The sequence below is a fragment of the Conger conger genome, chromosome 16 (genome assembly GCF_963514075.1).
Source record: "Conger conger chromosome 16, fConCon1.1, whole genome shotgun sequence".
NCBI lineage: Eukaryota > Metazoa > Chordata > Actinopteri > Anguilliformes > Congridae > Conger > Conger conger.
In genome coordinates, this window is record NC_083775.1 from 9,222,564 (window position 1) to 9,234,741 (window position 12,178).

At 51.6% G+C, this 12,178-nt stretch overlaps 1 protein-coding gene across 4 annotated transcripts in view; it reads left to right on the plus strand.

Moving 5' to 3' along the window:
• Positions 1 to 10,442, plus strand: part of mrtfaa (myocardin related transcription factor Aa) — a 40,858-nt gene extending 30,416 nt beyond the window's left edge. For all 4 annotated transcript variants that reach the window (XM_061223813.1, XM_061223811.1, XM_061223812.1 and 1 more), the window contains 8 exons: positions 762 to 1,166; positions 1,941 to 2,609; positions 3,003 to 3,206; positions 3,605 to 3,727; positions 4,852 to 5,004; positions 6,043 to 6,135; positions 6,686 to 6,743; positions 6,862 to 10,442. In XM_061223813.1, the coding sequence (XP_061079797.1) occupies positions 762 to 1,166; positions 1,941 to 2,609; positions 3,003 to 3,206; positions 3,605 to 3,727; positions 4,852 to 5,004; positions 6,043 to 6,135; positions 6,686 to 6,743; positions 6,862 to 7,430 (2,274 nt within the window). In that variant the 3' untranslated portion in view covers positions 7,431 to 10,442. The remainder of the gene's footprint in view (positions 1 to 761; positions 1,167 to 1,940; positions 2,610 to 3,002; positions 3,207 to 3,604; positions 3,728 to 4,851; positions 5,005 to 6,042; positions 6,136 to 6,685; positions 6,744 to 6,861) is intronic.
• The last annotated feature ends 1,736 nt before the right edge of the window (positions 10,443 to 12,178 follow it).

A 12,178-nucleotide genomic window follows, 5' to 3' on the forward strand; every position in this document is an offset into this window, starting at 1 on the left:
CAAGATTCCATGGGAAACTTCTAAGGATGCGGAGGAAGCCAGTAGTCCTTGAGATAACCTTACCTGTACCTGAACTGTGTCCTCAGTTGGCCTCCTGGTTCAGTAGAGGATATGCTGTGAGTTATTGCATCCAAGCAGAAGACTCTTCGTTCTGTGTCTAGAGAGCTGCGTCTGGTATAAATCAGCCCATCCCCTGAGTTTAACCATGGAAGCGCTCTCTTATTCTACTGTCCCTCAGTCACTTGGCAGTCACCTCCTGCGCTAATGTTGCGCGGCAGCAGAGGAGGGTACATCAGTGCTGCTCTCAGGAATACTGAGAATACTGTAACCACTAATTTTTTGGGCGGCCTGTAACGTAGTGGTTAAGGTACATGACTGGGACCCGCAAGGTCAGTGGTTCGATCCCCGGGGTAGCCACAATAAGATCCGCGTCTGTTGGCCCCTTGAGCAAGGCCCTTAACCCTGCATTGCTCCAGGGGAGGATTGTCTCCTGCTTCGTCTAATCAACTGTACGTCGCTCTGGATAAGAGCGTCTGCCAAATGGCATTAATGTAATGTAAAAACAAATATGACAATGAATCATTAGTCATGTTGCTGTGCTAAAAGGTTTTCCACGTGCAAAATTACACTTGCAGCCTGATTTACTAAGAAATTACGATGTGTTATTGTAACTGTGATTGATTGGTATGATGGTATGATTGATGGGTAAGACAGATGGTGGAAGATGGGGTAACGGGCGGTTGTTGGTATGGCGCCCCCAGGTGGCGGAGCTGAAACAGGAGCTGAAGCAGCGCAGCCTGCCCGTGTCCGGCACCAAGAACGACCTCATCGAGAGGCTGAGGCACTTCCAGGAGCAGCACGGGGTCGCCACGGCGACGGCGAAAAACAACCAACCGCAGCAGCCGCAGCAGCAGTTGGCCCCGCCTGCTGGCTCCTCCCCTGTTGTGGGCGGACCCACCGTCCTGCAGCAATCGGGAGAGGGCGGCATGGTGCTGGCGGCTTTCCCATTTGTTGCCACAGTTGGAGGGGGCGGAGCTCCGCCCCCGGTAATGCATTTTGGCAGCACAAGCTCCTCCCCTCCGGCGTCTCCCGCCCTATCAGACCGCTCGTTGGCTGGAATGAGCCCGGATGAGACGAGTTGCAATGGTGATGCGTTCGGAGAGATGGTAGGTGCATCCGCCTTAAGTCAGAGATCGGAAAAGTTGTTTCTTTTGATGTGACGATTAGGGAGAAAGAGGCGTCATTTTTCAGGATTTTCCTGGCTCCCTGGTACTGAAGTGCTCATTTAGTCCTCGTTGTTCGCTGGAATAAGGGACATTTGGTTTTATTTTGCATGATTGGGGAACCAGGTTTGTAAGCAGAAAGTTGCGGTCAGCCCCCTAGGTGGAAGAACTACTCTTGCACACTAGGACCAAATACCTAAACTAATGAACCAATAGATAAAAAAAAAAAAAGAAAACATTGATCAGATGTTTATTTATTAACACACAACTCGCATATTGGAGAATGGGCGAGCTTCCATCAAATCACGGTCCCCACGGTCCACCCTCCCTTTACCTGGGAGGCAGGTGTGAATACAGTCTGGCCCCTCAGTAGAACTAATTGTTCAGCTAATTACCTGGTGGAAAAGAAAACCAAGGCTGGATTTGGATTCGAGGTCCAGATTCGATGATCCCGGTGTAGCCACAATAAGATCGGCACAGCCGTTGGGCCCTTGAGCAAGGCCCTTAACCCTGCATTGCTCCAGGGGAGGATTATCTCCTGCTTAGTCTAATCAACTGTACGTCGCTCTGGATAAGAGCATCTGCCAAATGCCAATAATGTAATGTAATGTAATGTAATGACGCACCTAAATCTCAGGTTAGCGTACCTGTAGTGTGTCCTGCCCCTTGTCTTCTCTTTACCTGAGGCAGCCCCGTTCCTCTCCCTGTTCCACGCAGGTCACCTCCCCGCTCACCCAGCTGAGCCTGCACCCCTCCCCGCTGCCCGCCGGGGCCACGGTGAAGGAGGAGGGCCCCGACCCGGGCCCGGCCCCCTGCCTCTTCTCCCAGCGCGGCGCGCGGGAGCCGGGCGCGGCCCTGGACAAGGACCAGATGCTGCAGGAGAAGGACCGGCAGATCCAGGCGCTGACCCGCATGCTGCGGCAAAAGCAGCAGCTGGTGGAGGCCCTGCGTCTGCAGCTGGAGCGGGGCAAGCAGCCCTCCTGCGTCAAGCTGGAGCCCCGCCGGGACGCCGACCTCCTGGACACCGACACCATCTGCGTCACCGTCAAGAAGGAGGAGCAGGAGGAGGACCAGGAGGACCAGGAGGAGGAGGAAGGGGAGGAGAGGATGCAGCACGAGGACCAGCCCCAGGGCCGGACGCAGCAGACGCAGCAGACGCAGCAGACGCTGCAGACTCTGCAGGCGCAGCGAGACGCAGAATCCCAGCTGCAGGACCTGCAGCGCAGTCAGCCCAGGCTCTCTGACCCGCAGCAGCACAGGAAGAAGAAGACGCACAGGCAGCAGAGACAGGAAGCGCAGCAGCAGAAACAGGAAGCGCAGCAGCAGAGACAGGAAGCGCAGCAGCAGAAACAGGAAGCGCAGCAGCGGCTGCTGCACTCGCAGCAGGTTGGTTGCTTTGGGGTTTCCGTCCGTCAGCGAGGTGTGCCAGGGACACTAGTCCCGTGGTCTCCAACCCTGGTCCTGGAGGTCTGCTGTTTTTCAGCAGCTTACTCAGCACTTAATCCATTAGAGCAGTTGATTACAGTTAACTCGCCTCACCTGGTTACTTGGGTCTCAACAGGGTGCTGATTTTAAGGTGAAAACAAAAACCAGCAGACCATGTCTCTCGGCAGGACCAGGGTTGGAGACCACTGCGCTAATAAGGATGTGCTGCATACCCTTCACATACACTGCATAGTGCAATTTATCAATTCTATCACAATACGCAACCGCTGCCTGTCGCGACATACTGACCATATCGTGATACGTGACATACCTGCCCTCTTGTTTGCTTGCCAGGTGTTCATCAACCAGCAGATGCAGACCCCTGCTTCCGTCTCCGCCCCCTCCTTCCCATTGGACCTGCTGAAGGCACAGACCACGCCCACCCTTTTGACGGACAGCAACGGTAACCACTTCCTGATCGCACTGACCAACCACTGCACGGACAGCGGGGCCAACAGAACTGCAGGGGGCAAAGCTGGCGGCCATGTCAAGCTGCAGGTACTTGTCACAAAATGGATGCCAAAAAGTTTTCTGACATCTTTTGTTGAAAGTGTATTTATACGCAGTTGTAATTCTCTTCTGTATTTTTATTTATTTATTTATTTATTAACTTTATTGTCCACACTAGGTGGAAATTTGTTTTTCACAGTGCAACATGAATATTATTTATTTTGTTTTTTATTATTGTATTGTTTATATTGTTTACATTTTTAAGTAATATTTCAGCCCAACAGAGAACAAGCGCATTACAGTAGTAATGGGTGTAGTAGCATTTAAGGTCTTCCTTCCTGTCCTGCTAATGTGATGCCCCACAGCCTCTGTTTATCAGATTAATCTCGGTCCTCCTTAAATGCTCTTATTCTCCTCCTCCTCTCTCTGTTCTTTCCACTATGCAGAGGCTGAAGTCCACTCCCACAAAGTCCTCCAGCCAATCGCCACCCCATCGCCCTTCCAGCACCGAGAGCCAACCAGAGCAGCGGATGCAGCCTGGTGGCCTCACCGACCAACCAATCGGAAAGGTAATCGGAGAGCCGCGTTGGCCGCGGTCCAGGGAAATAACGAGCGGTGTCGTTATTCCTGTAATGATGCTGATCTCGCTGAGCAGTGTTAAGGGACTGCTCTTAAAGCCAGAAGGTTATTCTCTCCCCCGCCCGGCCAACCGTGGCCAGCCCTTTCGCCAAAGCGCCTCCGCTTAAAGACCCACTCAGGAATTTTGTTTTGTTTGCTAATAAAATGCTAATGGCTTACAACGAGCGAAAGACAAAGAACTTGCCCAATACTGTGTCATTATTCTCCTAATAAAGGCAAAAATAAAAATCCTCATTAAAAGCACTTAAAAAGGAAAATAAGTATTTGTTAAATTAAATATTTTACTGTCGGCCGATGCTACTGTTCTGTTCTTCTTTACATCTTGAATCTTCCGTATTTAATTCCTCTTTGTCATTGTTTATACGAGCCTTTCTTCAGTCCTTGCACGTCCTCAGCAAACTCCTCGCTTCCTTGTCAGTCAAGATATCAAAACAAATATTTATATATTACATAAAATTAATGCCATTTGGCAGGCGCCCTTATCCAGAGTGACGTACAGTTGATTAGGTACAGACTAAGCAGGAGACAATCCTCCCCTGGAGCAATGCAGGGTTAAGGGCCTTGCTCAAGGGCCCAACGGCTGTGCGGATCTTATTGTGGCTACACCGGGATTCGAACCACCGACCTTGCGGGTCTGGGTCATGTACCTTAACCGCTACGCTACAGGCGTAGCTAACGTTTTGCTAAAATAAACCATGCCTAATTGCCTGAGATGTACTTGATATTTTGATTAGTACCCTTATGCAAACTGCAACAGTAAGAAAGGCTAGATGCCTTCTTTGTGATTTTAATTGCTTAGCAACCAAAATTACCGAGTAGGTCTTCAGTGATCACCTTTGTAGAAAGCATCAAATGCAGGATGCGCGTACGTCGTGCTTGAAATTGCAAACATACAAATTATATTACGAATGTAGCAAATTGGCTTCTTTCGATATTTAATAAGCGTCATTTTCTTTCCCGTCTTTGAAGGGCCACACGCTGTGACCCCCCCAGGCTGATGCAGGAGGTTTGTCGTGACGAGACTGATCTCGCGTTCTCTCCCTTCGTCTGTTAGGGACAGAGGGCGGCTCTGCACGTGACGACCGACCGCCCGCCAGGGGCGGCCCCGTCGTTCTCCGCCCCGCCCAATCTTCAGCCTTTCTTTCTCGGCGAGGACCCCGCCCCCGGTGGACGCGCCGGCCCCTCTCCTCCTCCTCCCCCTCGTAATGTAAGACTCGGCTCTGCCTGCGGCGTGCAGTAGCAGGGGAATGTGTGTGAGGAATCTGGAGATGTGTAGATCACGACATGACGTAATGGAGAGAGCCGGCCGTTAAAGCCCAGAAATGCTCGCCTTCTCTTACCACTGAAGTGCACCGACTGCTTAGTCTGCCTAAAAGGTAAAGAGTATCTAGCACCCTATCTGTCCTGGTCTTTTACATTACATTACATTATTGGCATTTGGCAGACGCTCTTATCCAGAGCGACGTACAGTTGATTAGACTAAGCAGGAGACAATCCTCCCCTGGAGCAATGCAGGGTTAAGGGCCTTGCTCAAGGGCCCAACGGCTGTGCGGATTTTATTGTGGCTACACCGGGATTAGAACCACCGACCTTGCGTGTCCCAGTCATTTACCTTAACCACTATGCTACAGGCCACCGGTCTTGAAACCCCCCCAGCTTTTCTGCCTCCACTACATGTCCTGGCAAACTATACCACATAGTGGCCACTCTGTATGAGGAAACAAATACTTCCTTGTGACTGTGCAGATTTTATACTTTGCTTGTTTATATTGTGTTGCACCTGTGTGTTTTGCCGGGATAACAGACAAAGGGTGATGGGAGTGTTATGTGAGATGGTGTGTTCTTATGTTTCAGGTGAACATAATCTATTTCGGCACTGTGAATAGTGTGTGTACATGCATGTGTGAGTGAGTGTGTGTTCATGCGTGTGTAATGAAGGGACTCTCCCTTTCACCCTTGCAGACGGAGGTGTGTGTGAGTGTGCGTGCGTGCATGCGCGTGTGTGTGTGTGTGTGTTCATGCATGTATAAGAGACTGAAGGGACTCTCCCTCTCTCCCTTGCAGACGGAGGTGTGTGTGTGTGAGTGCGTGTGCGTGTGCGTGTGCGTGTGTGTGTGTTCATGCATGTGTAAGAGACTGAAGGGACTCTCCCTCTCTCCCTCGCAGACGGAGGTGTGTGAGTGTGTGAGTGTGTGTGCGCGTGTGTTCATGCATGTATTAGAGACTCTCCCTTTCTCCCTTGCAGACGGAGGTGTGTTCGGGCATCGACCAGCACACACTGTTCAGCCCCCCCTCCCCCTCCCCTAAACAGACATGCACATCCACTCAACCTGGGAAGGTACAGTATACCCGTCTGCCTGTCCTTTCCTCGCTCTGTCCTTCTCTCTAGCTCTGTCAATCCTTTCTCTCTCTCACTCTATTCATTCTCTCTCTTCCTAACACTGTGATTCTGCCCTGTGGTGGGTACCACTGTGTGACTCTGCTCTGTGGTGGAGTAACACTGTGTGACTCTGCTCTGTGGTGGAGTAACACTGTGTGATTCTGCTCTGTGGTGGGGTAACACTGTGTGACTCTGCTCTGTGGTGGGGTAACACTGTGTGACTCTGCTCTGTGGTGGGTACCACTGTGTGACTCTGCTCTGTGGTGGAGTAACACTGTGTGACTCTGCTCTGTGGTGGAGTAACACTGTGTGACTCTGCTCTGTGGTGGGGTAACACTGTGTGACTCTGCTCTGTGGTGGGTACCACTGTGTGACTCTGCTCTGTGGTGGGGTAACACTGTGTGACTCTGCTCTGTGGTGGGGTAACACTGTGTGACTCTGCTCTGTGGTGGGGTAACACTGTGTGACTCTGCTCTGTGGTGGGGTAACACTGTGTTTCTGTCCTCAGGAGAACGGCTCTACTCAGCACATGGACGACCTGTTTGACATCCTCATTCAGAGCGGAGGTGAGAGAGAGTGTCGCTGTGTTCCTGTCGCAGTGCAGGGGTCAGGCGGTGTGCTGTTTTCAGAGAGAGCTTGCCGTGTAGGTTTTGGTTCACATGTTCATTTAATCCCCCTCCTCAGAGATCCCCGCCAGCTTCAAGCCCGAGGTGGACCCCGCCCTCTCGCGCCTCCGGCCCAACACCCCGCCCCCTTCGCCCTCCCCGTCCTCCAATCAGCTCTCGCCCGCGCCCGCGCCCGCCGCTTCCCAGCAGCCCCTGGGGGGAGAGGCCCCGCCGCGGTCCTCCGGGGAGTGCGACGGCGGTGGAGGCACGGGAGGCGGCCGTCTGGAGGACTTCCTGGAGAGCACCACGGGGAAGCCGCTGCTGGGGGCGGAGCCCGGCGGGCCCTTGACTCTGATCGACGACCTGCACAGCCAAATGCTGAGCACCTCCAGCATCCTGGACCACCCCCCGTCCCCCATGGACACCTGCGAGCTCAGCTTCACGCCCCACCCCGCGGGGCTGGACTTCGGCGACCCCGCCCTGGACAGTATGGACTGGCTGGACATCACCATGGGGGGGGCGGGCGGCGGGGCGGGGAGCGGCGCGGCGAGCCTCGCCCCTCTCAACCCCCACACGCCCCCCAGCGTGTTCTCTGCAGACTTTTTGGACAGCTCTGACCTGCAGCTGCACTGGGACTCCTGCTTATAGCTGTGTGCTCTTCACAGCCCCCCTCCCCCACCTCTCTCTCTCTCTCTCTCTCTCTCTCTCACACACACACACACACACGCACATACACTCACACACACACTCTCACACACACATACACACACTCACACACACACACCCTCACACACACATCACACACACCCTCACACACACATCACACACACACACACACACACACTCACACTCACACACAATCACACACACACTCACACACACTCACACTCTTACACACACACACACACACACCCACACACCCAAACGCTCTTAAATCTCTTCTCTCACACTGATACGTTCACTCCATCCACTGGTTCTCCCTCCCTCTCTCTCTATCTCTCTCTCTCCCCCTCTTTCTTGGTCTCCCTCACACCCAGACTGGCATTAAAACGTACATCAGTCAGAACCTATTCATTTAGAACCCACTGTACATAGGACACATTGCGTGGCTCACTCCACTATCTCCATCTTCATGAAGCTGAGTATCTGAACCTTGTCTCCGTGGCTACAGTACTAGCACCAGGACAACGGACACCAGCCCATAATTATAAACAGCCTCAACCAAAACCTTATCTGCACCCTGACCAGGTATTGATACGGTCAGTTATCCACATACATAATGTGCGTGTGTTTTTATCTTCTGTTGGTGCACTGTCAGTCACGCACACACATGCGCGCACGCTCAGACCGATTAGTCTAGCCTTCTAGACTAGTTGATTGGTTCAGAATTCGGTTCAGGTTCGAATTGAGTGATCCCAGTACTTCAGGGATTAATGAGGGGGGGGGGGGGATCCAGAGACAGAACTGCTCATTGGCTTGTTTGTCTCCTGAGTGCACTTGTTATTGGTCTGCAATAGGAGGAGCGCACACGCCCTGCTGCTTACACACTGTTGAGGTCTTTCCACACCAAGAGCTGTAACTCCACTCACTGAGCACTTTATTAGGAACACCTACTTATACTTCTATTTAGTCAGCCAATTGTGTGGTGGCAGTGCAACGCATAAAATCGTGTAGACACGGGTTAGGAGCTTCAGTTAATGTTCACATCAACCATCAGAATGGGGAAAAAATGTGATCCTACTGTTACCCCACCACTGACCGTGGAATGATTGTTGGTGGCAGACAAGGGTGGTTTGAGTATCTCAGAAACTGCTGATCTCCTGAGATTTTCACGCACAACAGTCTCTAGAGTTTGCAGAAAATGGAAAACAAAAAACAGTAGTAGCAGTTCTGTGGGCAGAAATGGCTAGTTAATGAGAGAGGTGGATGAGGAGAAGGGCCAGACTGGTCAAAGCTGACAAGAAGGTGATAGTAATGTAAAAAACCACACATTACAACAGTGGTATGCAGAAGAGCATCTCCGAACACGCACTGCATCAAATCTCTTAAGTGGATAGGCTCCAAAATAAGTAATAAATACCAAATAAAGTGCTCAATGAGTGTATAATGATAACTGTAAATATATAGTTTAAACTTTTAAAGTAGTACAAAATAAAAAATACAAAAACAAATTGTGGGGGCCACACCACAGCTATAACGACAACACTGCGTTACGTTGCTGACACTTTTTTTTTTTTTCCCCCAAGCCACTTGCAGTCGATTAGACTAAGCAGGGGACGACCCCCCTGGAGCAATGTGAGGGTTAGGGCCCTTGCTCAAAGGCTCAACAGCTGTCATGGCTACACTGGGGCCTTCAACCACCAGCCTTCCAGGTCACAGTCATGTGCCTTAGACGCTAGGCTACCTGTGACATCGACATTGACAAATGAAATCGTTGGGATCACTTTCACAGCCAATTTTTTTCCAGATGCATGACCGGGAAAACCCTGACGGTCAATCAAAACCCATCAAGAGACTTTTTTTTTTTTTTTCAGAACATTATCATTCAGCCGTGCGGATGCTCACATTGTTGTCGTTATGGTTATAGTTAACATAATTGCGAGAGCAGGCCCTTCAGCCCAGCAATGCTCACCTTTTCCTACCACTAAAGTGTGCTACTACTGCTTAGTTTGTCTGAAAGCTAAATAGTATCTAGCGCCATATCAAGCCTGGTCTTGTAAACCCCCAGTGTTTCTGCCTCCACTACGCATGTCCTGGCAAGCTATTCCACACATTGACCACTCTCTGTGTGGGGAAAAAATATTCCTAATATCTATGCGGAATTTATCCAATTTCTATTTATGCCCCCTCGTTCTGCTAACCAAACTCGCCCTGAAGAATCACCTGTAGTTCACTTTGTTAATCCCTTTAATGAATTTAAAAGCCTCAATCAATCCCCCCCCCCCCCCCCCAAAGTCTCTTTTTAGTGATCTTTAAGAGATTAAACATCTTACGTTTTTCATCGTAACAGTTCTCTTTTATACATGGAATCAATCTGGTTGCCCTTCTCTGAACCTTTTCCAGCATCTCTATGTCTTAGTGTGGTCCCCAGAAGCGCACCCAGTACTGTACTGCATACAGTACAGTGTGGTCTAACAAAGGGTATTCTTGGTGTGGATGGGCCTTCACTGCACACTGGGTATATGTCAGGTAGCGTGCCACTTGCTGAAACTATAATCTGCTGAAATCCAGCTTCACATAGGCGTGAGGTTGTGTACATATCACTATGGTGACAACGATTATGCGTTCAGGGTTTCTTTTCTTTTCGCATATCGCCCCCCGACATTTGCACTGACTGACCAATGGCGGGGGGGTGGGCGTTGTTGGGGGCGGTGTCAAGCAGGGGGAGCCCCCCAGAATGATACTGTAAGGAGCCTATCCAAACACGCACTTAAGCTGGCCTGTCTGTGCTTCTGGTGTCAGTAAACCACCCAATGAAATGTACTCTTCTTTGGAGTATTGCCAGACCGTAATGCATTGCTGTATTTGGTACACATAAACTATTAATTTTACCTGCTTTGGAATGTTGGTAATATGTGGTTCAAAAATATTTGGACTTTTTTTTATATATAAAAAAAAAAAAGGAAATATTACTCCTTGAAAATAAAAATAAAAATCTAACTTTTGAGGTGCCTGTTTTTTGCAGGTTGAGGTGTGGACAGTGAATATGGGAGAACTGTGCGTGTGTGATAGGTGAGAGAGAGAGCCGCAGGTGAGAGAGAGAGAGAGCCGCAGGTGAGAGAGCCGCAGGTGAGAGAGAAAGCCGCAGGTGAGAGAGAAAGCCGCAGGTGAGAGAGAGCCGCAGGTGAGAGAGAGAGAACCGCAGATGAGAGAGAGCCGCAGGTGAGAGAACCGCAGGTGAGAGAGAGAGCCGCAGGTGAGAGAGAGAGAACCTCAGGTGAGAGAGAGCCGCAGGTGAGAGAGAGTGAGAAAGAGCTGCAGGTGAGAGAGAGAGCCGCAGGTGAGAGTGAGAGAGCCGCAGGTGAGAGAGAGAGAGAGCCGCAGGTGAGAGAGAGAGAGCCGCAGGTGAGAGAGAGAGAGAGCCGCAGGTGAGAGAGAGCCGCAGGTGAGAGAGAGAGCCGCAGGTGAGAGAGAGCGAACCGCAGGTGAGAGAGAGAGAGCCGCAGGTGAGAGAGAGAGAGAGAGAGCCGCAGGTGAGAGAGAGAGAGAGAGAGCCACAGGTGAGAGAGAGAGAGAGAGAGAGCTGCAGGTGAGAGTGAGAGAGAGAGCCGCAGGTGAGTGAGAGAGAGAGCCGCAGGTGAGTGAGAGAGAGAGCCGCAGGTGAGAGAGAGAGAGCTGCAGGTGAGGGCGAGAGATGGCTGTCCCACCAAGCGCGCAGTCCGTGTAGGACTGGAAGGAACATCCTGGAGGTGGTCGTATCCCATGATGCTCGTTGCCGGTTGTGCCCGCCTGAGCTGAAACTCGGGCAGAATGTGGTTCTGTTATCTCCCTGGTAAACGGTGTGCCGGATGCTTCGGATGTTGCAAACATAATTATTTAAACAGACTTCAGCCCAACGAAACCGATCCATCACCGTGTCGGATAATAGCCTGTCATTTCACAGACCGCTCCTGGGAGCAGCAGGCTTGGCTGGTGATTACCCTCTGTTTTACAGGACTAATTGCATCACGCAGATCACCCTCTCGGGTGGGGGGGGTAGGGGGGCCTTGCGAAGCTTGTGAAGATGGAGAAGGGAAGGTGAGTGGCAACGCCACACCTGAATGAGTGGCTGGCTTTTCCTCTGAATGATTCAAACCGAGACACGGCACGGGTGGGTAAAGTTGTCGGCCGCAGCTGATCGGGCCAGTGGTGGCGTTTAACAAGGCGATGGCGTCGAGTGAAACCTCTTACTGTTTTTTTTGTCCCAACAGCACCTCTGAGAAGTGCATCTTGTGTACGGCAGTCTCAGCTCATCTCTCTTTCCGGGCAGTTAAGCTCGCCTGTGTGCTTCAGTGCCACTCAATTAGGGGCTCGGTTAAGGCCTGCCAAAATGGTCAAAACTCTGACCTCGGGTTTTGTTTACCCTCTCAATCCCTGTGAACTCCTGACCAGGGCGTGTGCGCATCCCCCCATCCTTATGTTGCCCCCACCACTCGCTCTGTTGCCCCCTCACTCCCTTTAACCCCCCCCCCCCCCCCCCCCTGAATTCCACACGGGGCGGTTTGCGGCCCTGATTGAAAGTGGGACGTTCGACCGCGCCGGGGTCTCCCTGCAAAGTGTTTTTCATTTCGGCCGGCTAATTAAAAGCCTGGCTCGCCGGCGCGCCCGTGCTGACGTGTGGGATTCCTCCCGCATAATGAATTTCCCCGTGCAGGAGAAAAATCCATCAGGTTCACGGGCTTCGTCCCCCTCCTCCC